The 24,678-nt window shown below is 43.7% G+C and overlaps 1 protein-coding gene across 1 annotated transcript in view; it reads left to right on the top strand.

The window, feature by feature from the left end:
• The window catches only part of LAMA5 (laminin subunit alpha 5), a 295,290-nt gene that overhangs the window by 202,562 nt on the left and 68,050 nt on the right, over nt 1-24,678 (top strand). Inside the window, exons 39-50 of the mRNA XM_058176711.1 lie at nt 942-1,043; nt 1,574-1,657; nt 3,978-4,208; nt 6,666-6,779; nt 6,942-7,069; nt 9,479-9,559; nt 9,722-9,936; nt 11,297-11,397; nt 14,212-14,392; nt 16,362-16,505; nt 19,897-20,048; nt 21,382-21,492. Of these exons, the coding sequence (XP_058032694.1) occupies nt 942-1,043; nt 1,574-1,657; nt 3,978-4,208; nt 6,666-6,779; nt 6,942-7,069; nt 9,479-9,559; nt 9,722-9,936; nt 11,297-11,397; nt 14,212-14,392; nt 16,362-16,505; nt 19,897-20,048; nt 21,382-21,492 (1,644 nt within the window). The remainder of the gene's footprint in view (nt 1-941; nt 1,044-1,573; nt 1,658-3,977; nt 4,209-6,665; nt 6,780-6,941; nt 7,070-9,478; nt 9,560-9,721; nt 9,937-11,296; nt 11,398-14,211; nt 14,393-16,361; nt 16,506-19,896; nt 20,049-21,381; nt 21,493-24,678) is intronic.

Genomic DNA, 24,678 nt, shown 5'->3' with positions numbered 1-24,678 from the left:
AGTAGAAGTCTAGAAATCCATTAAGTTTTCCACTAAATTTGAAATAGATTGTATCAGTGGTGGGATTCAGCCAGTTTGCACCACTTCGGGACAACCGGTTGTTAACTTTCTGAGCAGTTTGGTGAACTGATTGTTGGAAGAAATCATTAGGGCAGAGAACTAGTTGTTAAATTATTTGAATCCCACCACTGGATTGTATTCAGAGAGAGCCGAGGTGGCACAAGTGGTTAGAGTGCAGTATTGCAAGCTACTTCTGCTGCCTGCCTGCTGCCTGTAATTTGGCAGTTCGAATCTCACCAAGCTCAAGGTTGACTCAGCCTTCCATCCTTCCGAGGTGGGTAAAATGAGGACTCAGATTATTGAGGGCAGTAGGCTGACTCTGTAAACTGCTTAGAGAGGGCTGTAAAGCTCTATGAAGCAGTATATAAGTCTGAGTGCTATTGCTATTCTTCTACATAGAGATTCTTATTTAAAAATGGTTGAGATGCTTCTGTCAAAAATAATTCTAAAAAATAGGTTTTTTTAAAAAAAACTGTTGATATTAAAGTGGTTATAAGTAGGTTGCTATATTTTGTTTTATAGAAAAACAAAACATGGGTCATGGGTCAAAAAGTAGGATTCCCCATGGGTCAAAAAGTAGCATCTCCCCTTTTCTAAATGGAGGAATATTACTAATTCAAACAAACATTTCTTTGCTTTGAAGTGATATGAAACATCCCAGCATCCCTTGTACCACTTAATCTCTTTCTATTCATTCCGCCATGATAGTCTTACCGCCTTAATTTTAAAAAGTACTGTTCCATCTGACAAACGTCATTTCGTTAAAATAGAATCCTTCGTACAGAAAAGTTTTCAGTTAACTTGGTACTAGGACCTTGAATTAGGGGCTTGGGAACGATTTTAAAATCCTTATGGGCAAAATGTTTCTGCTTTCAATGCAGGTCTCCTCTTATGCTGGATATTTGAAGTATGAGTTGCATTCTGACATTCAAAGGGGTGATGTGTTCATACCGATGGAATCTCGGGCGGACGTTATCCTCAAGGTAGATCTCCCATTCCTCTTGGGTCTTTGATCTAAATGGCATCAGGTCCAACGGTGTTTTTTTTGTTGTTGTTGTTGTTTTATTGAAAAAGTTTTACAAAAACAAATGAATTTTTTCCCGGAGCAAACACAAGGTATAGTTCAATAAACAAACATTCATACATTAAATTTTTGGAATCTAACACAATTATAATCCTTCTCTTTAACATAACCTGACTTCTTCCATTAAAACCAGAAACGACATCCTTCATTCAAAGGCAATCTGATATCTCTTAATCTGATATCTATTTTGAATATAGTCAATCCAGTTCTTCCATTCGTTTAGATATTTTTCTTGAGTACTGTCTTTCAAGAAGGCTGAGATTTTAGCCATCTCAGCCAAATTGGAAACTTTCAATATCCATTCTTCTATTGTAGGTAATTCTTTTTTCTTCCAATATTGTCTAATCAACAGTCTTGCTGCTGTTATTAAATTCAAAATCAATTTACAACGGTGTTTTTTTAGTGCATATGTTTTTGGTCCTTTCCTAGGGAAACCAAATGAGTATTATGTTTGTTGAAGAGTCATATCCCGCTCCTGGAGAGGTTTATCAAGGAGAGCTTCAGCTGTTGGAGGTCAGTTGAGATTGATAACCCCATGGAGAAGGTGAAAGATTAGGGTCATGAAATGTAAAATTTGTTACTACCGGTTCTGTGGGCGTGGCTTGTGGGGAAATGTGACTGAGTGGGCGTGGCCAACTTTTTTTTTTTAACTTTTAAAAGCATTTTTTCTACAACCTCTCCGGCTGAAGAGGTTGTAAAAAAATGCTTTTAAAAGCCTCTGATGATCAGGCAACTCAGTTGGGATCGCCAGAAGAGCCTTTTAAAGGTATTTTTTCTACAACCTCTTCAGCCGAAAAAATGCTTTTAAAAATGCTTTTTTTCAGAAAAAATGCTTTTAAAGGGTTCTGACGATCCCAGCTGAGCTGCGTAATCATCAGAGGCTTCTTTTTTTTACTTTTAAAAGCATATTTTTGGCCAAAGAAAAAATGCTTTTAAAAGCCTCTGATGATCAGGCAACTCAGTTGGGATTGCCAGAAGAGCCTTTTAAAGGTATTTTTTCTACAACCTCTTCAGCCGAAAAAATGCTTTTAAAAATGCTTTTTTTCAGAAAAAATGCTTTTAAAGGGTTCTGACGATCCCAGCTGAGCTGCGCAATCATCAGAGGCTTCTTTTTTTTACTTTTAAAAGCATATTTTTGGCCAAAGAAAAAATGCTTTTAAAAGTAAAAAAAAAAACTGATGATCATGCGGCTCATCTGGGCATGGGGGGAGGGCAGGGATTTTTGCTACCAATTCTCTGAACCACCCGCCGCCATCGCTACCGGATTGGGCGATCCGGTCTGAAGCGGGAGCATTTCACCCGTGATTAGGGGGGTTTCTGATGATTTGAAAAGCTTACTTTGGATTAGATCCTATCCTATTCAGGAAGGAGAACATTGCAGAATGATGGCCTCAGTCTCCAACCTTGTAGAGGTGGTCAAAAGGAGACCCCTGTGGATGGTACCTAATATAGTGCAACCTAATGTACATAACAATTAATTCGGTTCTGGAAGCAAGTTACTGTTTCAGCATGATCTTTACGCTTAGCAATCAATTCACTTTAAAGGCTGTAAAAACTTTTAATGCTGGAAGCTGTAGACTGAAACATAAAATAGACAATCAGCAGCTCAGGTTTGAAGAGCTAGGTGTTGGGTGTTGTTGTTTTTTTGCAGATTCTGACATGACACGTTAAGGAATGGCTTCATTGCAACCATATTGGATTCATCTATTTATCTTTCTGTCTAACTATCCATCCCCCACTCTCCATTTGTCCATCTGTCCGTCCGACCAACCGATCGACCGACCGACCGCCTATCTATCTATCTATCTATCTATCTATCTATCTATCTATCTATCTATCTATCTATCTATCTACCTATCTATAACCAGAACAGAACCTAATAACAGAGTTGGAAGGACATTGGAGGTCTTCTAGTCCAACCCCCATCTATTTCTATCCATCTCTATTCATCTATCTATCTATCTATCTCTACCTCATTACCTCCCGCCTGGATTACTGCAATGCTCTCTACATAGGGCTCCCCTTGAAGAGCACCAGGAGGCTCCAACTGGTGCAAAATGCGGCTACGCGGGGGATAGAGGGAGCATCTCATAGCTCCCATATAACACCTCTCCTGCGCAGACTGCATTGGTTGCCGGTGGTCTTCCGGGTGCAATTCAAGTTTTGGTCATCACCTTTAAAGCGCTCCATGGCATGGGACCGGGATATTTATGGGACCGTCTGCTGCCGCCAGTAGCCTCTCATCGACCGGTGCGCTCTCACAGGGAGGGCCTCCTTAGGGTGCCGTCGGCCAAACAATGTCGGCTGGCGGCCCCCAGGGGAAGAGCGTTCTCTGTGGGGGCTCCTGCCCTGTGGAATGAACTACCCATGGGGCTATGCTTACTCCCCGATCTCCGGACCTTTAAGCGCGAGCTCAAGACTTTTTTCTTTCATCAAGCAGGGCTGGCCTAATGATAAATTTTAATTGAAGGTTTTTAGCGGGGTTTTAGCGGGGCTATTTTATTTTATAATTTTATCTTCCTATTTTAAATTCTCGGCTCATGGAATTAGATTTTTAAATATATATTGTATTTTAATTCTTTTGTACATTTGTTTTATCTATGCTGTACACCGTCCTGAGTCTTCGGAGAAGGGCGGTATATAAATTTAAACAATCAATCAATCAATCAATCAATATCCATCCATCCATCCATCCATCCATCCACCCATCCATCCAAAACAGATTTCCTATTAACGGGAAAATTAAGATCTAATGCAGCCATAATCTGGTTTATTGATGTAAGAAAATCACATTCCAACTAATGTTGTACTGCAGCTCAATTTTCTTTCCTAGGGTAATTTTAGACACACTGAGACACACAACCCAGTCTCCAGGGAAGAGCTGATGATGGTTCTGGCTAACCTGGAGCAGCTGCAGATCCGAGCTCTCTTTTCCCCAATTTCGTCCTCTGTGTCCCTGCATCGGGTGATCCTGGAGAAAACCACGGAGACTGGTGGGAGCATCCAAGCTAATAGTGTGGAATTGTGCCTGTGCCCAGCCAATTACAGAGGAGATTCTTGCCAGGTAAGGAAACAGTTTCCTCCCAAATTCATGTTGAGCTCTTCAACTCAAGAGCCGTGGTGGAGCAGTGGTTAGAATGCAGTACTGCAGGCTGCTTCTGATGTCTGCCAATTGCCAGCAGTTCGAATCTCACCAGGCTCAAGGTTGACTCAACTTTCCATCCTTCCGAGATGGGTAAAATGGGGACCCAGATTGTTGGGGGCCATAGGCTGACTCTGTAAACCACTTAGAGAGGGTTGTAAAACACTGTGAAGCAGTATGTAAATCTAAGTTGGGGATGGGGAGAAACAGGCTCAAGCTCAATCCCTCCAAGACGGAGTGGCTGTGGATGCCGGCACCCCGATTCAGTCAGCTGCAGCCGTGGCTGACTGTTGGAGGTGAGTTATTGGCCCCAAAGGATAGGGTGCGCAACTTAGGTGTCCTCCTGGATGAACGGCTGTCGTTTGAAGATCATTTGACGGCCGTCTCCAGGAGGGCCTTCCACCAGGTTCGCCTGGTTCGGCAGTTGCGCCCCTTCCTTGATCGGGATGCCTTGTGCACAGTCACCCATGCGCTCGTTACCTCTCGCTTGGATTATTGTAATGCTCTCTACATGGGGCTCCCCTTGAGGTGCACTCGGAGGCTTCAGTTAGTCCAGAATGCAGCTGCGCGGGTGATAGAGGGAGCTACGCATAGCTCCCATATAACACCGCTCCTGCGCAGACTGCACTGGCTACCTGTGGCCTTTCGAGTGCACTTTAAGGTTTTGGTTACTACCTTTAAAGCGCTCCATGGCTTAGGGCCTGGGTACTTATGGGACCGCCTGCTGTTACCACATGCCTCCCACCGACCCGTACGCTCTCACAGAGAGGGACTTCTCAGGGTGCCATCCGCCAAGCAATGTCGGCTGGTGGCCCCCAGGGGAAGGTCCTTCTCTGTGGGGGCTCCCACACTCTGGAACGAGCTTCCCCCGAATTTACGCCAAATACCTGACCTTCGGACCTTCCGCCGCGAACTGAAGACACATCTTTTCATTCGCGCGGGGCTGGCTTAAATTTTATTGATTTTAAATTATCTATTATTAATTTTAATGGGGTTTTAGTTTTATATATTTTAAAGTTTTTTAGGCCAATTATAAAATAAGTTTCTTAATTTGTATTTTAAATTGTATATTGTATTGTTTGTTTTTATTTTTGGCTGTACACCGCCCTGAGTCCTTCGGGAGAAGGGCGGTATAAAAATCAAATAAATAAATAAATAAATAAATAAATAAATAAATAAGTGCTATTGCTATTAACCTCAGCTACTTTAAGATGAGTGGACCTCAACTCCCAGAATTCTTCAGTCTGCTGTTGGCTGAGGAATTCTGGGAGTTGAGGTCCACGCATCTTAAAGTTTGCTGAGGGAAATACTGATACCGAGTAATCAGAATCCTCAGTTCATTATATAAAGTCAATTATAGAAGTAATTTAGGATTCATAATATAAAGGTTTGATTTGATTTGATTCTATCATGTGAGATTCTGAGTATCTGTGCATCTCTATCTCTATCCATACCTGTCAATCTACCTTATCTATTGTTCTCTCTCTCTCTCTCGCTCTCTCTCTCTCTCTCTCACACACACACACACACACACGCACAAACACACACACACTCACACACAGGGAGGGAAGGGGGGAGGGAGAGACATCTATTCTAGCATTGATGATGTTACCTAATTTGGGTAATGAAATATCTGCAAGCAAGCTCAGAGGGCGCCTGCCTGCCTGCCTGCCTGCCTGCCTATCTATCTATCCATCCATCCATCCATCCATCATTTATCCACCTAGTATTCATATCTCTCTGGGTCTTATTTTCAGGAAAACACGGTATCTATCTATCTATGTGTCTCTCTCTATATCTATCTATCTATCTATCTATCTATCTATCTATCTATCTATCTATCTATCTCTATCTATCTATCTATCTATCTCTATCTATCTATCTATCTATCCATCCATCCATCCCTCCATCCATCCATCCATCATTTATCCACTTAGTATTCATATCTCTCTCGGTCTTATTTTCAGGGAAACACGGTTTTAATCTGTCTGTCTTATCTATCTATCTATCTATCTATCTATCTATCTATCTATCTATCTATCTATCTATCTCTATCTATCTATCTATCTATCTATCTATCTATCTATCTATCTATCTATCCATCCATCCATCCATCCATCCATCCATCCATCCATCATTTATCCACCTAGTATTCATCTCTCTCTCTCAGTCTTATTTTCAGGGAAACACAGTTTCTGTCTGTCTATCTATCTATCTATCCATCCATCCATCCATCCATCATCTCCAAACTGAAAAACCTCTGGAGAAACTCTCAGATAAGATGAGGAACGTTGAGGGCCCCCGCCTCCTTTCAGGCATCCTGTCTCAAATGCCTTACATTGATGATGATCTGATGCATATTATCTCCTTTGCAATTAGGAATGTGCTCCAGGCTATTACAGAGACATCAAGGGTCTATTTCTAGGGAAATGCATTCCATGTGACTGCAACGGCCATTCGGATCAGTGTCTCCCGGGATCTGGAACATGCCTTGTAAGTCAACAAAATGATGAACAAAATGATGAAAAAGTCCATTTACCCCAAAGGTGTTTCCTCCAATGAACGCTGAGTAATGATTTATTTACTTCTGCAGATATAGAGGAGGCAGAGATCCAATATGTGAAATTTAGCATCATTAATTTTTTTCCCCTGTAGAATTGCCAACACAACACAGGAGGCGAGCACTGTGAAAGGTGTAAGGATGGTTTTGTGGGCAACTCTTCCCTTGAGGAACACCTGCAATGCATAGGATGTCCCTGCCCTCTTTCAGTTCCCTCTAACAAGTGAGTATCTTCCGTGCATATAGTCCTCATGATTCTTTGGCCACATCATGTGCTAGCTTCTTATTTGCCTACGGAAGAGCATACAGGTAGTCCTCAATTTTATAATAAGAGCCATGGTGGCACAGTGGTTAGAATGCAGTACAGGTAGTCCTCAACTTACAACAGTTCATTTAGTGACCGTTCAAAGTTAACAACGGCACTGAAAAAAGTGACTCATGACCATTTTTCAGAGTTACGACCTTTGCAGCATTCCCCACCATCATGTGATCCAAATCCAGATGCTTGGCAACTGACTCGTATTTATGGCGGTTGCAGTGTCCCAGGGTTATGTGATCAAAGTCAAGGGGGAAGACAGATTCACTTCATAACCGGGGTTAGTGACTTAACAACTGCAGTGATTCACTCAACAGCTGTGGCAAGAAAGGTCATTGAAATGGGGCAAATGTTAACAAATGTTTCACTTAAAACAACAGAAATTTTGGGCTCAATTGTGGTCGTACGTCAAGGACTACCTATTGCGTGCTAACTCACTGCTCCCTGGCAGGAGTTCATTTCAGACCATCTCAAGATTGACTCAGCCTTCCATCCTTCTGAAGTCAATAAACTGAGGACCCAGATTGTTAGGGGCAACATGCTGACTCTGTAAACCACTTAGAGAGGGTTTTAAAGCAGGGGTCTCCAACCTTGATCACTTTCAGACTTGTGGACTTCAACTCTCAGATTCCTCAGCCAGCTTTGCTGGCTGAGGAATTCTGGGAGTTGAAGTCCACAAGTCTTAGAGTGGCCAAGGTTGGAGACCCTTCTGTAAAGCACTATGAAGTGGTATATAAGTCTAAGTGCTATTACAACAGTTGGTTTAGTGACTGCTAGAAATTACAACAGCCCTGAAAAAAGTGATTTATGACCATTTTTCAGAGTTACGACCTTTGCAGCATTCCCCACCATCATGTGATCCAAATCCAGATGCTTGGCAACTGACTCGTATTTATGGCGGTTGCAGTGTCCCAGGGTTATGTGATCAAAGTCAAGGGGGAAGACAGATTCACTTCATAACCGGGGTTAGTGACTTAACAACTGCAGTGATTCACTCAACAGCTGTGGCAAGAAAGGTCATTGAAATGGGGCAAATGTTAACAAATGTTTCACTTAAAACAACAGAAATTTTGGGCTCAATTGTGGTCGTACGTCAAGGACTACCTATTGCGTGCTAACTCACTGCTCCCTGGCAGGAGTTCATTTCAGACCATCTCAAGATTGACTCAGCCTTCCATCCTTCTGAAGTCAATAAACTGAGGACCCAGATTGTTAGGGGCAACATGCTGACTCTGTAAACCACTTAGAGAGGGTTTTAAAGCAGGGGTCTCCAACCTTGATCACTTTCAGACTTGTGGACTTCAACTCTCAGAATTCCTCAGCCAGCTTTGCTGGCTGAGGAATTCTGGGAGTTGAAGTCCACAAGTCTTAGAGTGGCCAAGGTTGGAGACCCTTCTGTAAAGCACTATGAAGTGGTATATAAGTCTAAGTGCTATTTCAACAGTTGGTTTAGTGACTGCTAGAAATTACAACAGCCCTGAAAAAAGTGATTTATGACCATTTTTCGACCATTGCAGTATCCCCATGGTCACATGATCAAAATTCAGATGATTGACAACTGGTTCATATTTATGACGGTTGCAATGTCTTGGGGCTCATGTAATCCCTTTTGCGACCTTTTGACAATCAAAGTCAATGGAGAAGCCAGATTCATTTAGCAACCTTGTCACTAACTTAACAACTGCAGTGATTCACTTAACAACTGTGGCACGAAAGGTCATAAAATGGGGCAAAACTCACTTAGCAACTGTCTCGGTTAGCAATGGAAATTTTTGGCTCAATTGTCGTAAGTTGAGAACTAGCTGAATTTACTCCAGTTTGCTAATTCCATAAGAATCATAGGGATTCCGAAGTAATTTTGACGTAGCTGTTAACGGTCCGACTAGTGAACACAAAAGAAGTAGATACTCTTGGGATCTTTGAATTCCCAAAAGTATAACTTTATTGGATACGCCATCTTGGAACTGCAGAAGCAAAAACCAGCTCTGGTTTTCCCACGCAAAAGCTTACTTAGTTAAACAATAGATTCCCTTTCTCCCCACCCCTGGGTGTTCCCATTGTCCAATTGTAAAACTTCCTTTTGTTATGGGAACAGTCTGTGTCTCCGTCTAACACCTGCAGCAGTGACCTTGGTTCTCATGGTTCATAGATTAAACCTTAGCATTCCATTCTCCCCCCTCCTTCCTCCTGCTTGAATGACAAGATGAAAGCCATACAAGCAGAACAGAAGTAAAGTGTTTCAATCTTGACAGTAGCATTATTTGGTGCAAACTTTGATAGCTCTTTCCTTCTCTTTTCCATCCATTTTCGTCTTAGCTTTGCCACGGGATGCATCTACAAAGGCTCCACCATGCAATGTCTTTGCAAGCCTGGTTATGCTGGATTTTCATGTGAACGGTACCGTATATAACTTGAATTTCAGCTCTTTCAACTTGGTTTGCTTAAGATCCAATCCATGCATGGCAGGATGGGGCTGATGAGTTCTCCACTGGTGAAACCAGGCCACCGGCGGAGGACTTCACACTGCAGCTCTGTAAGACCTTCTTCTCTCCTCCAAAGATGTGCTCCAGGTTACTATGGAAACCCTCTCGTGATTGGCAGCTCCTGCCAGCCCTGCGACTGCAGTGGGAATGCTGACCCCAACATGCTCTTCAGTGACTGTAACACGTTGACAGGGGTCTGTACAGGATGCATGTACAACACAGCAGGGCCCCGATGCGAAATGTGCGCGGCTGGATTTTACGGTGATGCAGTCGTAGCAAAGAACTGCACTGGTAGGTCTACAACCAATCTCTTTCCTGGGTTCATTTGAATAGGAATAGGAATAGGAATAGGAATAGGTATAGGAATGGAATGGAATGGAATGGAATAGAATAGAATAGAATAGAATAGAATAGAATAGAATAGAATAGAATAGAATAGAATAGAATAGAATAGAATATTGGCCAAGTGTGATTGGGCACACAAGGAATTTGTCTTGGTGCATATGCTCTCAATGTACATAAAAGAAAAGATACATTCATCAAGAATCATAAGGTACAACAGTTAATGATAGTCATAGAGCAGAACAGAACAGAGCAGAACAGAATAGAATAGAATTCTTTATTGGCCAAGTCTGATTGGGCACACAAAGAATTTGTCTTGGTGCATACGCTCTCAGTGTACATAAAAAAAAAAAAAGATTCATTCATCAAGACTAATAAGGTACAACACTTAATGATAGTCATAGATGACATAAGCAATCAGGAAAATGATGCGTTTTTTTGAAAAAAATTGAAATGCTAGGCTCACAAGTGAAGTCTAATAGTCTTTATATATTTCTTACATTTATACCCAATATTTTTGCCCTTTTTATTCAAGAGCTGCTTGAAAGGACAAAAAAACAAGGATAAAAATCCTTTCAGTTTCCCCAGTCTAAACCTTGTGAAATATTTTTTTTCTCAATAGAAAATGCAGGTAGTCCTTGACTTACAACCCATTCATATAGTGACCATTCAAAGTTACAATGTCACTTTAAAAAAAACGACCTATGACCATTTTTCACACTTACAACCATTGCCGCATGCCCTATGGTCACGGGATCAAAATTCGGGCACTTGGCAACTGGCAGGTATTTATGACGGTTGCACTGTTCCGGGGTCATGTGATCATCATTTGTGACCTTCCCAGCTGGCTTCCAACAAGCAAATCAATGAAGGCAGCCAGATTTGTTTAATGACCATATGATCCGCTTAACAAGTGCAGTATTTCACTTAACAGCAGTGGCAAAAAAAAGTCATAAAGTGGGGCAAAACTCCCTTGATAGCTAAATTTGGGCTCAGTTGTGGTCAGAAGTTGAGGATTATCTGTGTTGCTGAAGCCGAGGTGTAAATACATTGGTCAAATTTTATGTACTTCATTAGAAATAGAAATAGCACTTAGATTTATATACCGCTTTACAGTGCTTTTACAGCCCTCTCTAAGCTGTTTACAGAGTCAGCCTATGGCCCCCAACAATCTGGCTCCTCATTTTATCGACCTCAGAAGGAGGGAAGGCTGAGTCAACGTTGAGTCGATGAGAATCGAACTGCTGACAGTTGACCAGCAGAGGTTGAAGTCATGAAACCTTTTTTAAAGTTCTTTCTCTCCTTCTAGAGTGCAGCTGTCTGCCCTGTGGAACGGACTCGTGTGATCCTAAAACCGGCCAGTGTCGGTGTAAGCCTGGGGTGACAGGTCAGCACTGTGATCGCTGTCAGGTAAAATCGACCGATACTCCCTGATACTCCTTAAATTCTCTGCACCGCATCGGTGGTCCTCACAGGCATCCCCGTTTGTTGTGGTTCTGTTAAGACCCACTGTTGATTTCAGCTTCTCTGTTTGCACATAAAAAGGGACACGGTGGCTCAGAGGCTAGGACGTTGAGCTTGTCGATCGAAAGGTCGGCAGCTCGGCGGTTCGAATCCCTAGTGCTGCCGTGTAACGGGGTGAGCTCCTGTTACTTGTCCCAGCTTCTGCCAACCTAGCAGTTCGAAAGCACGTTAAAAATGCAAGTAGAAAAAATAGGGACCACCTTTGGTGGGAAGGTAACAGCGTTCTGTGCGCCTTTGGCGTTGAGTCATGCCGGCCACATGACCATGGAGACGTCTTCGGACAGCGCTGGCTCTTCGGCTTTGAAACGGAGATGAGCACCGCCCCCTAGAGTCGGGAACGACTAGCACGTATGTGCAAGGGGAACCTTTACCTTTACCTTTTATTTGCACATAACAAACATCAAGTAGGCCAGGTGTCCCCATGTCACTTGTGTTTTCTCTCTTGCCCAGCCAAACAAGAATGATTAGCGGTGAGTGGGTATGGAAAGGCAGGGCAGGGTCACCCTTCGTTTATATCAATAAAGGGGGAAGCTACAGCTTCAATCATTTGAGTCGAGGAAAAACCTATCCACTGATTGAATCAAAATGATCACTCCACTTTCCCTGAATAAGATTAAAAGAGCGAGGGAAAAGGAATCCATTTTCTATCCTAGATCATCCGTTTTCAGCACGTTGTTCCCATCTTGGATGTATTATTTATTTATTTATTATTTTATTTGTATCTCACTTTTATTCTTTTTTTTTTTCTTTATAAACAACTCAAGGTGGGGAACTTATCTAATATTCCTTCCTCCTGTTTTCCCCACGACAACCCGGCAAGGTGGTTTGTGCTGAGAGAGAGGGACAGGCCCAAAAGTTACCCAGCTGGCCTTCATGTCTAAGGCGGGACTAGAATTCACAGTCTCCTGGTGATTGGCCCAAAGTTACCCAGATGGCCTTCATGTCTAAGGTGGGACTAGAATTCACAGTCTCCTCATGATTGGTTCGAAGTACCCAGATGGCCTTCATGTCTAAGGTGGGACTAAAATTCACAGTCTCCTCATGATTGGTCCAAAGTTACCCAGCTGGCCTTCATGTCTAAGGTGGGACTAGAATTCAGTCTCCTGGTGATTGGCTTAAAGTTACCCAGCTGGTCTTCATGTCTAAGGTGGGACTAGAATTCACAGTCTCCTCATGATTGGTCCAAAGTTACCCAGCTGGCCTTCATGTCTAAGGTGGGACTAGAATTCACAGTCTCCTCATGATTGGCTCAAAGTTACCCAGATGGCCTTCATGTCTAAGGTGGGACTAGAATTCACAGTCTCCTCATGATTGGTCCAAAGTTACCCAGCTGGCCTTCATGTCTAAGGTGGGACTAGAATTCAGTCTCCTGGTGATTGGCCCAAAGTTACCCAGCTGGCCTTCATAACTAAGGCGGGACTAGAATTCACAGTCTCCTCAAGATTGGTCCAAAGTTACCCAGCTGGTCTTCATGTCTAAGGCAGGACTAGAATTCACAGTCTCCTCATGATTGGCCCAAAGTTACCCAGCTGGCTTTCATGTCTTAAGGCAGGACTAGAATTCAGTCTCCTGGTGATTGGCCCAAAGTCACCCAGCCAGCTTTTATGTTCTAAGAATAACATCTGATTATATCCTAGCTACTCCTCCTCATCTAACTTGAGTTCCTACTCTGGACTCTCGTCCTAGATCCTGCCTTCACTTACAGCAGTGTGCATGTCAACAGAGTTGTAGGCAGTGAGGGTATAGAACTAAGCAGTGTGCTGCAGGAGATTGTGAGTACTCATCCTGAATCTGCCTTATCCTTAGAGGAAGAGGAGGAATGGGACAGCTGGTTACCAATTGGAATGGAGATGGCCAAAATATCCTGTGTTAATAGGTGCCATCTTTCTTTCCTTCATCCCATTTGCCTGGAGAGATTCTTCAGAATGATTAACCGCCCTTATTTGAGCGCAGAGCAGCTTCTGTTATCATCATTCTCTTTTAACGACCCCTTACGGGACCGTCTACTGCCACCGATTGCCTCCCACTGACCTGTGCGCTCTCACAGGGAGGCTCTCCTTAGGGTGCCGTCTGCCAGGCAGTGCCGACTGGCGACACCCAGGGGAAGGGCCTTCTCTGTGGGGGCTCCCACCTTCTGGAATGAACTCCCCCCAGGACTTCGTCAACTTCCTGACCTTCGAACCTTCCGCCGCGAGCTTAAAACACATCTATTTATTTGTGCAGGACTGGAATAGAATTTTAATCTTAAATTTATTTTAATGGGGTTTTATCATTTTAATTGTAATTTTTAAATTTTGGCCTATTTAAATAAGTTTTTTAATTAGTGTTTTATCTTGTATTATATTTGTATTTTTATTGGGCTGTAAACCGCCCTGAGTCCTTCGGGAGATAGGGCGGTATAAAAATTTGATTAAATAAATAAATAAATAATCCCTTGCAAGGTGGAGTCTGGGCAATTGAATGGAGCTGAGTGTTTACTGGCCGGATGCCCTTCCTGTCGCCAATGCGGAGTTTGTTTCAGGAGATGTATTCTCATTGTGCCCAGAGAGAGAAATATCTGCCTCTACCTAGGATCAGATTCATAGCCTCCTGATTGTGAGGCAAGAGCTCCACCTCTAGGCCAATACATCGCTCTTGTAAACCACTGTTATAACTACTACAATCTGGATGCAAACCCCCCCCCTTTTTTTTTTTTTTTAGGAAGGGTATTATGGTTACGAAACCTGCTTGGGCTGCCAGAGGTGTGACTGTGACATTGGATCGGTGAGCCCCAATTGCCATGCCCAGAATGGCCAGTGCGATTGCAGTCCAGGAGTCAGCGGTTCTCGTTGTCAGCAATGCTCCCCTGGATATTGGGGGCTCAATGCAGATGGCTGCTCCAGTGAGTTCCTTTCCTAATATTTAGGCCTTGCTAATAGGAAACTCAGATTCCCACCCCCCAAGCTTAAAACAGAGGGCACATACTTTTTCTTACTCTTTAAACATTTTATTAGATTATAGAATAAAATACAAAAACAAATTGGAAGATAGAGTGAAGGGGGGAGAGAAGGGGAAAGAGAAGTGAGGGGGGAATGGGGGAGAAGAAGAAAAAAGCATTGACTTCCAACTTTCTCTGTTGCAGTAAAATAAAGCATTAATGTTGAACCACAAATTTTCCATAATAATATAAACCAGCCATTTCTATAAAAATAAATCAATCTAATCAGTAAAACCCAAAATCAAAGTTTCATCTTTTTGCCCACCTCAAGCACAAAGCCCAGAAGCAGTTTCCTTGTAGCAGCGAAAGTACTTCTATTCTTTTCTTTGATCAAAAGAATTGATCTTTTGAATAGCTAAATTGAATTGAGTTATTTCTGCCAACTCCATCAGCTTCTGCAGCCATTTGTCCATGGTGGGTGACATTTTCTTGTCCATAAATCATTTCTTCTCAGTCCCCCAGATCTGCTCATTGCTACCCAACAACCTGAAGAATAATTTCTCATTGTCGAGCAGGGATCTCAAACTCAATTTGTTGCAAGTGCAGAGAGTTCTCAACCTACAACCGTTCGTTTAGTGTCCCTCCAAAGTCAAAACAGCAATGAAAAAAGTGATTTAGGATCAGTTTTCACAGTGTTGCAGCATCCCCACAATTACATAATCAAACTTTTACAGATATTTTACGATGGTTGCAGTGTTCTAGGGTCCTGGAATTGTCATCTGCAACTGTCTTAGGGAGCTTCTGACAAACAAAGTCATGGGAGAAGCCAGATTCACTTCACGATCTTCACTTAACAAATGTAGTGATTCGCTTAACAACCATGACAAAATGGTCATAAAATAAAGCATGCATTGTCCATATTGCACAGGGCTAGTCAAATCCAGATGGTTTTTCCAAGATGCAGGGAAAGCTTTGACATTGTGGAGAGCAATAATTCTATCCATTGTTATTTCCATGTTGTATGATGCATGGAAATAAGATATAAGACATAAGAATAACTTTATTGTCACTTTAAATGCACACTACTTGGTACATTAAAATGAAATTTCATTGCATACAGCTCTCAAAGGGTCATCACCTTCAATATACACTACATAAACAAAGGAAGAAAGGAAGGAAGGGAGAGAAAGAAAGAAAAGGAAGGAAGGAAGGGAGAGAAAGAAAGAAAAGGAAGGAAGGAAGGAAGGATGGAAGGAAGGAAGGAAGGAAGGAAGGAAGGAAGGAAGGAAGGAAGGAAGATGTATATACCCACATACCCACATATATTATATGACGCAGAGAAACAACACAGTCTAGTTTGGATGTATACATGTATATGACGAGAAAAACGAATCTTGTGAGTTTACCAGACGGATGGCTAGGAAACAAAATATTACAGAATTTGGTAGTCCTGCTAGAAATACTTCAAAACAGTGTTGAAATCCAGGAACCAGTAGCGAAAATTTTGAGCAGTTCGGAGAACCAGCAAATACCACCTCTGGCTGGCCCCAGAGTGGGGTGGGAATGGAGATTTTGCAATATCCTTCCCCCCAGGAGTGGGGAAGGAATGGGGATTTTGCAGTATCCTTCCCCAGGAGTGGGGTAGGAATGGAGATTTTGCATTATCCTTCTCCTGCCATGCCCACCAAGCCCCACCACGCCAACCAAGCCACGCCACAGAACCGATAGTAAAAAAATTTAGATTTAAACCACTGCTTCAAAACCCCCTCCCAGAGGGGAGCAATAGAAACAGACCATAAAGTGGGTGTGCGGGGTCTCTAGCAATGCTTCGAGCTCTAAGGACATAGCGCTTACAATAATTCCGGTCCACGATTAACGTGGACCGAAAGCAGTCCTGCTTGTGAATCTTTGCCCTTTGATGTTCTCTCAACAGAATGCCAGTGTAAAGGAGGCTCCTGCAACCCCCGCACAGGTGAATGCACCTGTACCAATGGCCTGACAGGGAAGCAATGTGACACCTGTATAAAGAAGCATGAGATCCCCGTGGTGGATGGTCCAGACAACATGAGATGTGAAGGTTAGGCTTCTTCTTTCCTCCAGTGTCTTGGTCCCAGTTGTATCTGTTTTGGGGTCTTTCTGTAATCATCCATATGGGCTTAGCGTTGGTTACAGGAACCCCCATCCTATCTGTCCTACTAGCCAAACTAAGAATGACTCAGAAATCCTACCTGTATCTTGTAAGATTTTCACTTGGGTCCATATGCTGAGTGGGTTTGAGAAATTTTATGAGGGTTGTCAAAAATAGAATAGAATAGAATAGAATAGAATAGAATAGAATAGAATAGAATAGAATAGAATAGAATAGAATAGAATAGAATAGAATAACAGTTGGAAGGGACCTTGGAGGTCTTCTAGTCCATGGGTCTGCAAACTTGGCTCTTTTAAGACTTGTGGACTTCAACTCCCAGAGTCCAGAACTCTGGGAATTGAAGTCCACAAGTCTTGAAAGAGCCAAGTTTGCAGACCCCTGTTCTAGTCCAACCCCCTGCTCAGACAGGAAACTCTATACAATTTCAGACAAACGGTTGTCCAATCTCTTCTTTAAAACTTCCAATGTTGGCGCATTCACAACTTCTGGAGGCAAGTTGTTCCACTGGTTAATTGTTCTCACTGTCAGGAAATTTCTCCTTAGTTCTAGGTTGCTTCTCTCCTTGATTAGTTTCCACCCGTTGCTTCTTGTCCTGCCTTCAGGTGCTTTGGAGCAGGGGTCTCCAACCTTGGTCCCTTTAAGACTTATGGACTTCAACTCCCAGAGTCCCTCAGCCAGCAAAGCTGGCTGAGGAACTCTGGGAGTTGAAGTCCACAAATCTTAAAGACACCAAGGTTGGAGATCCCTGCTTTGGAGAATAGCTTGACTCCCTCTTCTTTGTGGCAGCCCCTGAAATGATTGATAAATGATTAGATAAATGTAGATAAATTGTTAGCCTCCATCTAACAATAATAGAAGTGTTATCTGAGGGGTCCTTGGTGCTCTCTGAGCTTGCTTGTTTTCTTGCAGACGTTTCATTGCCCAACTAGGTAACATCATCAGTGCATGATGATAAATGCAACTAGGTAACACCATCACTACACTGATGATGTTACCTAGTTGGGTAATAAATTGTTTGCAAGAAAACAAGCAAGCTCAGAGAGCACCAAGGACCCCTCGTGTCAACCCTGAGCTACAAATATTCTCCTTTATTCTCCTTTAGCATTATTTCCATGGTTTTTCCTGAAATTATGGACTGCTGAAATTTAAGTTTATCATTAGAAGAGGATATTTGTAACTCAGGGTTGAACTGAGGGGTCTCTGAGCTTATTTGCTTTCTTGCAGACATTTCATTACCCATGAAACGTCTGCAAGAAAACAACCAAGCTCGGACAGCACCAAGGAGTCTACAGTGACAGTAGCTTTATCTTGATCCTATGGATGTCAACTGCACTACATGGCTCATCCTAAAGGTGATTTCCCAAAAAGCAGCTGGACTTTATTGAGCTTTTTTTCCCTTGAAAACGTTTTGACTCTCATCCAAGAATCAGGTACTGTATATGTGGTACCTTGCTCAATAGTAGTACCTGTGAGAGGGATCTTGGAGTCCTAGTGGATAACCATTTAGATATGAGCCAGCAGTGTGCAGCAGCTGCCAAAAAGCCAACACAGTTCTGGGCTGCATAAACAGAGGGATAGAATCAAGATCACGTGAAGTGTTAGTGCCACTTTATAATGCCTTGGTAAGGCCACACTTGGAATATTGCATTCAGTTTTGGTCGCCACGATGTAAAAAAGATGCTGAGACTCTAGAAAGAGTGCAGAGAAGAGCAACAAAAATGATTAGGGGACTGGAGGCTAAAACATATGAAGAATGGTTGCAGGAACTCGGTATGTCAAGTTTAATAAAAAGAAGGACTAGGGGAGACATGATAGCAGTGTTCCAGTATCTCAGGGGTTGCCTCCAAAGCACCTGAGGGTAGAACAAGAAGCAATGGGTGGAAACTAATCAAGGAGAGAAGCAACTTAGAACTAAGGAGAAATTTCCTGACAGTTAGAACAATTAATAAGTGGAACAACTTGTCTGCAGAATGCCCCAACACTGGAAATTTTTAAGAAGATGTTGGATAACCATCTGTCTGAGATGGTGTAGGGTTTCTTGCCTGGGCAGGGGGTTGGACTAGAAGGCCTCCAAGGTCCCTTCCGACTCTGTTGTTGTTTTTGTTGTTGTTGTTGTTGTTGTTGTTGTTATTATTATTATTATTATTATTAAGAAGATTCTAACTAATGGGTGGGGAATGGAAGGTTTTATATTCTTTGCAGTTGTCTGGTCATTAGCACTCTAATAGTTAGAACATAGAATAATAGAGTTGGAAGGGACCTTAAAGGTCTTCTAGTCCAACCCCTTGCTCGAGCAGGAGACCCGTAATTTGAGGGGCTTCAGATAAATGGTTGTCCAGTCTCTTTTTGAAAGCCTCCGGTGATGGAGCACCCACACCTGAAGGCAAGCTGTTTCATTAGTTGATTGCTCTCACCTTTAGGAAATTTCTCCTTAGTTCTAGGTTGCTTCTCTCCTGGGTTAGTTTCCATCTATTGTTTCTTGTCTTGCCTTTTGGTGCTTTGGAAAAAACTGCCAAATGTTTCTTGACAAATGTTCAAAAGCAGAAGACGCCAACAAAAAATAAATGCAGCAAGACAAGGAGCAATTCTATCAACATTGTTTTCCAGCAAAGAGCCCAAATGCCATTGCTGGTCTTTTAAGCCTTATGGGAGGGGCCAATCATCTCTTGGCCCTATTCCCAAGTTGCTTTAGCTGCTCTTGCCTTCTGGCAGCTCTTCTCATACGTGCATTAGGAACAGGCTCCTCCTCTTCCTCTGCCTCGCTACTGCAGCCTCTGGAGACTCTGGAGTCTGCACATCACTCCCAGATGGCCCTGGCCCCACCTCTGCCTCCGATGCAGAGCCCTCATCCAGGCCTTCCCCAGCCTCCAGGACTGGCCCATGTTCTTCCTCAGCCTCATCGCTGTTCGACTCCATTGCCAGCTCCGGAGGCTGCTGGCAGACCACAACAACCAGAAGCTTTCAAAAAGAGACTGGACAACCATTTATCTGAAGACCCTCAAATAGTGGGTCTCCTGCTCAAGCAGGGGTTGGAGAAGAAGACCTCGAAGATCTTTCCAATTCTATTTTTCTATGTTCTAACTATCAGAGTACTAACGTCCAGACGTCTGAAAAGAATATAAACCCTTCCATTCCCCACCCATCAGTTAGAACTGAAGAAATTTCTCGGAGGAGAATTGAAACGTTTTCAAGGGGGTGGGGGAAATTAAAAGCGTCCAGTTGCCTTTTAGAAAGGCACCTTTGGGATAAAACCACAACCTGGATGGTTGAGACTCTCCATCGACACGTCCTACGGCTTACTTTCCTCTCTCATTAACAGCTTGTGACAGCTGCGTGCTGCTCTTGTTAGAAGATCTCCAGAAGATTGAAAGTGACTTCCCCGCCCTGGAACATCAGTTGACAAGTCTCAATACCACCTCAATTGCCTGGGCCCGCCTGCACAGCATCAACGGCTCCATGCAAGCCATTACTGTATGTGAAGCTTCCCAGTTCATTGTTCCTCTTCCGATCGTTCTACAACAGGGATGTCAAACTCAATTTCATTGAGGGCCGCATCAGGACTGTGGTTGACCTCAGCGGGCCGGGCGGGTGTGGCCAAATGGGTGGGTGTGGTCAACTGGGGTGGCCAGCTTGATGCCACTCACAGGGCGTGGCCGACTGGGTGGGCGTGGCTGACTGGGTGAGCACAGCCAGCTTGACACCACTCCCCAAACTTCTGCATGTTTCCCCTTCACACTGGGTAGACCAGGCCGAAGCGACGTGGGCTGGGCCATTGCATTTTCCAGGATGGCTCCGCAGGCCTTGAATTTGACACCCCTGTTCTACAACGTTCTAGATCAGGGGTAGTCAACCTTTTTATACCTATCGCCCACTTTTCTATCTCTGTTAGTAATAAAATTTTGTAACAGCTCACTGGTTCCACAGTAATGCACCGTGTATTGACGTCTGCGCATGCCTCTCACGCATCGTGGATTGGGTTGGGGGGGCGCTGGCTACCAGCTCTGCTTGTCTGTTACAGCTGGGTGGTATGGGGGGAGATGCACGAGCTATTCTGGGACGAGGCTCTTTTGTTTGCGGTCGCACTATAGCGCCATTTAGTTTCGCTTAAGTAACGTGAACTAAACTTATGCACGGCGATACAAATAGTATATTTTCAGAAATTTAAATTGTCACGGGGAATTTTATGAAAACCTAATAAATCTAAATAATAAATAATTATATAAATAAATAATAAATAATCTAATAAATCAAAATAAAATCAGGGGCTAGGACGTTGAGCTTGTCAATCAAAAGGTCGTCAGCTCAGCAGTTCGAATCCCTAGTGCTGCCATGTAATGGGGTGAGCTTCCATTACTTGTCCCAGCTTCTGCCAACCTAGCAGTTTTGAAAGCACGTAAAAATGCACGTAAAAATGCAAGTAGAAAAAATAGGACCACCTGTGGTGGGAAGGTAACAGCGTTCCATGCGCCTTTGACGTTGAGTCATGCCGGCCACATGACCACAGAGACGTCTTCGGACAGCACTGGCTTTGAAACGGAGATGAGCACTGCCCCCTAGAGTCGGCAACGACTAGCACGTATGTGCGAGGGGAACTTTTACCTTTACCTTTAATGAAAATCTTTTTAAATAATGCTATAAATTTTTTTTTAAAAGTCAATTAAATTAAAAAAAAGGAAAGTGCTTCCGTATCGGACAAAACCCCTACCGCCCACCATGAAAGCTGGAACGCCCACTAGTGGGCGGTAGGGACCAGGTTGACTACCACTGCTATAGATTTACTTTGCACTTGCTTCTTTCTTCACAGAGCCAAGTGCGCGAGTACCAGCGATCCATCTACAGGGTGAGGCAACATGCCGATGAGCTGGAAGAGGAGAACACAGATTTTGTTCAGGATCTGAACGCGCTTCAGCACAAGGTGAAACCGTTTTTCTCTCCACTTTTCTCTTCCTATATTTGTACAGGTAGTCCTCGACTTAACAACAGTTCGTTTAGTGAGCCTTTGAAGCCACAACGGCACTGAAAAAATAGTGACTTAGGAGCGTTTTTCACACGTAGGGCCATTGCAAGCAGCCTCACGGTTACGTGATCGCAATTCAGATGCTTGGCCACCGGTTCAGATTTATAATGGCTGCAGAACCCTGGGGTTGTTTGATTCCCTTTAGCGGCCTGCTGACAAGCAAAGTCAATGAGGAAGCCAGGTTTGTTGGTTTGTTTGTTTGTTTGTTTGTTTGTTTGTTTGTTTGTTTGTTTATTTATTTATTTATTTATTTATTTATTATATTTCTAGACCGCCCTTCTCCCGAAGGACTCAGGGCGGTTCACAGCCGTATGAAAAACAATATTACAAACATTAAAATAATAATTTAAAATGAAATATTTAAATTTAGGCTAACTCCTTAAAACCCATTTAAAATTCCCCATTAAAACTATCAGGCCAGTCCTGCGCGATGAAACAGCCATGTTTTCAGCTCGCGTCGGAAAGTCATTTTACGGTTCATTTTACCGTGCTACTAACTTAGCAATTGCAGTGATTCACATAACAACGGCGGCAAGGAAGATCGTAAAATGGGGCAGTGCCCACTTAATAACTCACTTAGCAATCGAAATTGTGGTTGTAAGTCGAGGACTATCTGGATTACACCTGGTACAGTGGCAAAATGTACAAGGTGCTTTAGTAAAGTGATCTGGTAACTGAATCAGAATCGGAACAGAGCTAGAAGGGACCTTGGAGGTCTTCTAGTCCAGCCCCCTGCTCAAGCAGGAGACCCTATATCATTTCAGACAAGTCCAGTCCAGTCTGTCCAGTCTCTTCTTAAAAACCTCCAGTTATGGAGCACCCACAACTTCCAAAGGCAAGCAGTTCCATTGGTTAATTGTCCTCACTATTAGGAAGTTTCTCCTCAATTCCGGATTGCTTCTCTCCTTGATTAGTTTCCATCCATTGTTTCTTGTCTTTGCCTTCAGGTGCTTTGGAAAATAAGTTCTTTGTGGCAGCCCCTCAAATCCTGGAATACTGCTAACATATCCCACCTAGTCCAGTGATGGCTAACCTTTTCTGGACCAAGTGCCTAAAGCATATGTGCATGTGTGCAAATGCATGCACATGCGCCCGAACCCTCAAAATGGAATGAGCGCACAGGTCCCGCCAATGTGCCTCACCCCTGCACATGCGTGCAGCTGCACACATGTGCACAACCCCCCCATGCACCCTGCCCCCCACTCATGTGAGGCTGAGACCGAAGACCAGCTGACCGGTGGGAGGCGTGTGCGCATGCATGGCAGAGCTGAGCTAGGGCGACAGCTCATGTGCCCACAGAGAGGGCGCTGCGTGTCATCCCTGGCACAAGTACCATAGGTTCGCCATCACAGACCTTGTCGTGTCCCACTCCTCCGCTGACGGCTGGGTCCGGGAAATCCGAATCAGGCTTGCCTCTGCAGCTCTGCCCAAAGTCCTAGCAAAGTCCTCAGAGCAGGCAGGAGACCAGTAAGTGACTTCAGCAAGATAAGTTCGACTTTTGCCTGACTCAGAGACTGCCAGAAAGTAGATCCTTTATATAGGCCATGGGGTGTGGCTCCATGACTCAGCACTCATTAAGGCCTGCCCCTCCCTTCCCTCTGTTGCCTCCGCCTCTCCAATCTTCTGATGCGAGGGTCACTCCAATCAGCTGTTGTTGGGAGTAAACCCTCCTCAGGCTCACCTGCTGTGGAGGAGGGGGAGGGGTCTAGCTGCTCCGTTTGCCTGGGCATGGAGTCAGGGCTGGGGCAGGGAGATGCTCCTTCTTCTGCAGTTTGTGGGGGCATGGAGCCAGGACTTGGGCCGGAAGGCATACATTCCTCAGTGTTGGGGAGCAGGTAAGAAGGCCCCGGCTGCTCTGAGGGCGGGCAAGATACAACAGACCTAGTCCTTCTTTTCTCTAGACTGGCCATATCCAATTCCTGCACCCGTTCTTCATACGTCTTAGTCTCCAGGCCTTTAATCGTCTTAGTTGTTCTTGTTTGCACTTTTTCCAAAGCCTCAACACCTTTTTTGTAATGTGGTAAGCAAAACTGTCTGGACAAAGGCTAACTTTGCTTGTGACAATGCTCTTTCTCTTTTAGTTTCAAAAGTCAATGTTCATTTTAAAACCTACATGTGAAAATAGCTAGGAATATCCTTCCTCAGGCCCCTCACGCGTAATCACATCTGAATTTCTCATAGGGGGAAGATAAAGCTATCTGGTGCCAATTATTTAAGCATCGTCAAGCAATGAGTTGCAAAATCTTGTGTCCCTTCACTTATTTCTCTTTTGTCTGGAAGGAGAAATCCTTATTCGTTTTGAATTTTATCCCACTTTTATTACTTTTGTAAGTTAACTCATGGTAGTGAACATATGAAATACTTCCTCCTGTTTTCCCCACAACAACCACCCTCTGAGATGGGTCAAGCTAAGAGAGTCTGGCCCAAGGTCACCCAGACAGCTTTCATGCCTAAGGCAGGACTAGAACTCATAGTCTCCTGGTGGTTGGCCCTCCCTCTCCTTGAGTAATTAATTTCACTGTCAAAACTGCTCTTAATATTAGGCAAGAGAGAAATGATCCTATCCAAACAACTGACAGAAGAGAACATGGCATGTTCAGACAACCAAGGCATTTTAGCTTTTCGGAGTATAAGATGCACCTTTTTCCCCCCTAAAAGGGGGTGAAAATTTGGGCGCGCCTTATACACCAAATGTAGCCCCGCCCACCCACTGCCCCCCCCACCCTTTGGCCTCTGCCTCCCAGCAATTTACCTCCTTGCAGCAAGCAGCAAGAAGAAACAGCCCATTTCAGCTTCAGCATAGCCTGATTAGTACAAGTTGATTGTCCCCGACTCTCAGCTGTTTCAGGCTGCAGGGATTGCCATTGCCTATTGCTGCGCGGGCCTCTGCTGCTTGCTGCAAGGAGGTAAATTGCTGGGAGCAGATTTTTTTTCTTGTGCTAATCAAGCTATGCTGAAAACGAAAATGAAAGTAAAGCAGGCTGTTGGCTGTTTGCTGCAATGAGGCAAAATTGCTGGGAGGCAGATTTCTTTTTCTTGTTTTCCTCATCAAAAAAGGTAGGTGCGTCTTATAATCCGGAGCAT

This window comes from Ahaetulla prasina, chromosome 3 (genome assembly GCF_028640845.1).
Source record: "Ahaetulla prasina isolate Xishuangbanna chromosome 3, ASM2864084v1, whole genome shotgun sequence".
Lineage (NCBI taxonomy): Eukaryota > Metazoa > Chordata > Lepidosauria > Squamata > Colubridae > Ahaetulla > Ahaetulla prasina.
Note: the sequence above shows the minus strand (reverse complement) of the source record. Positions and strands in the feature narration are given on the sequence as shown.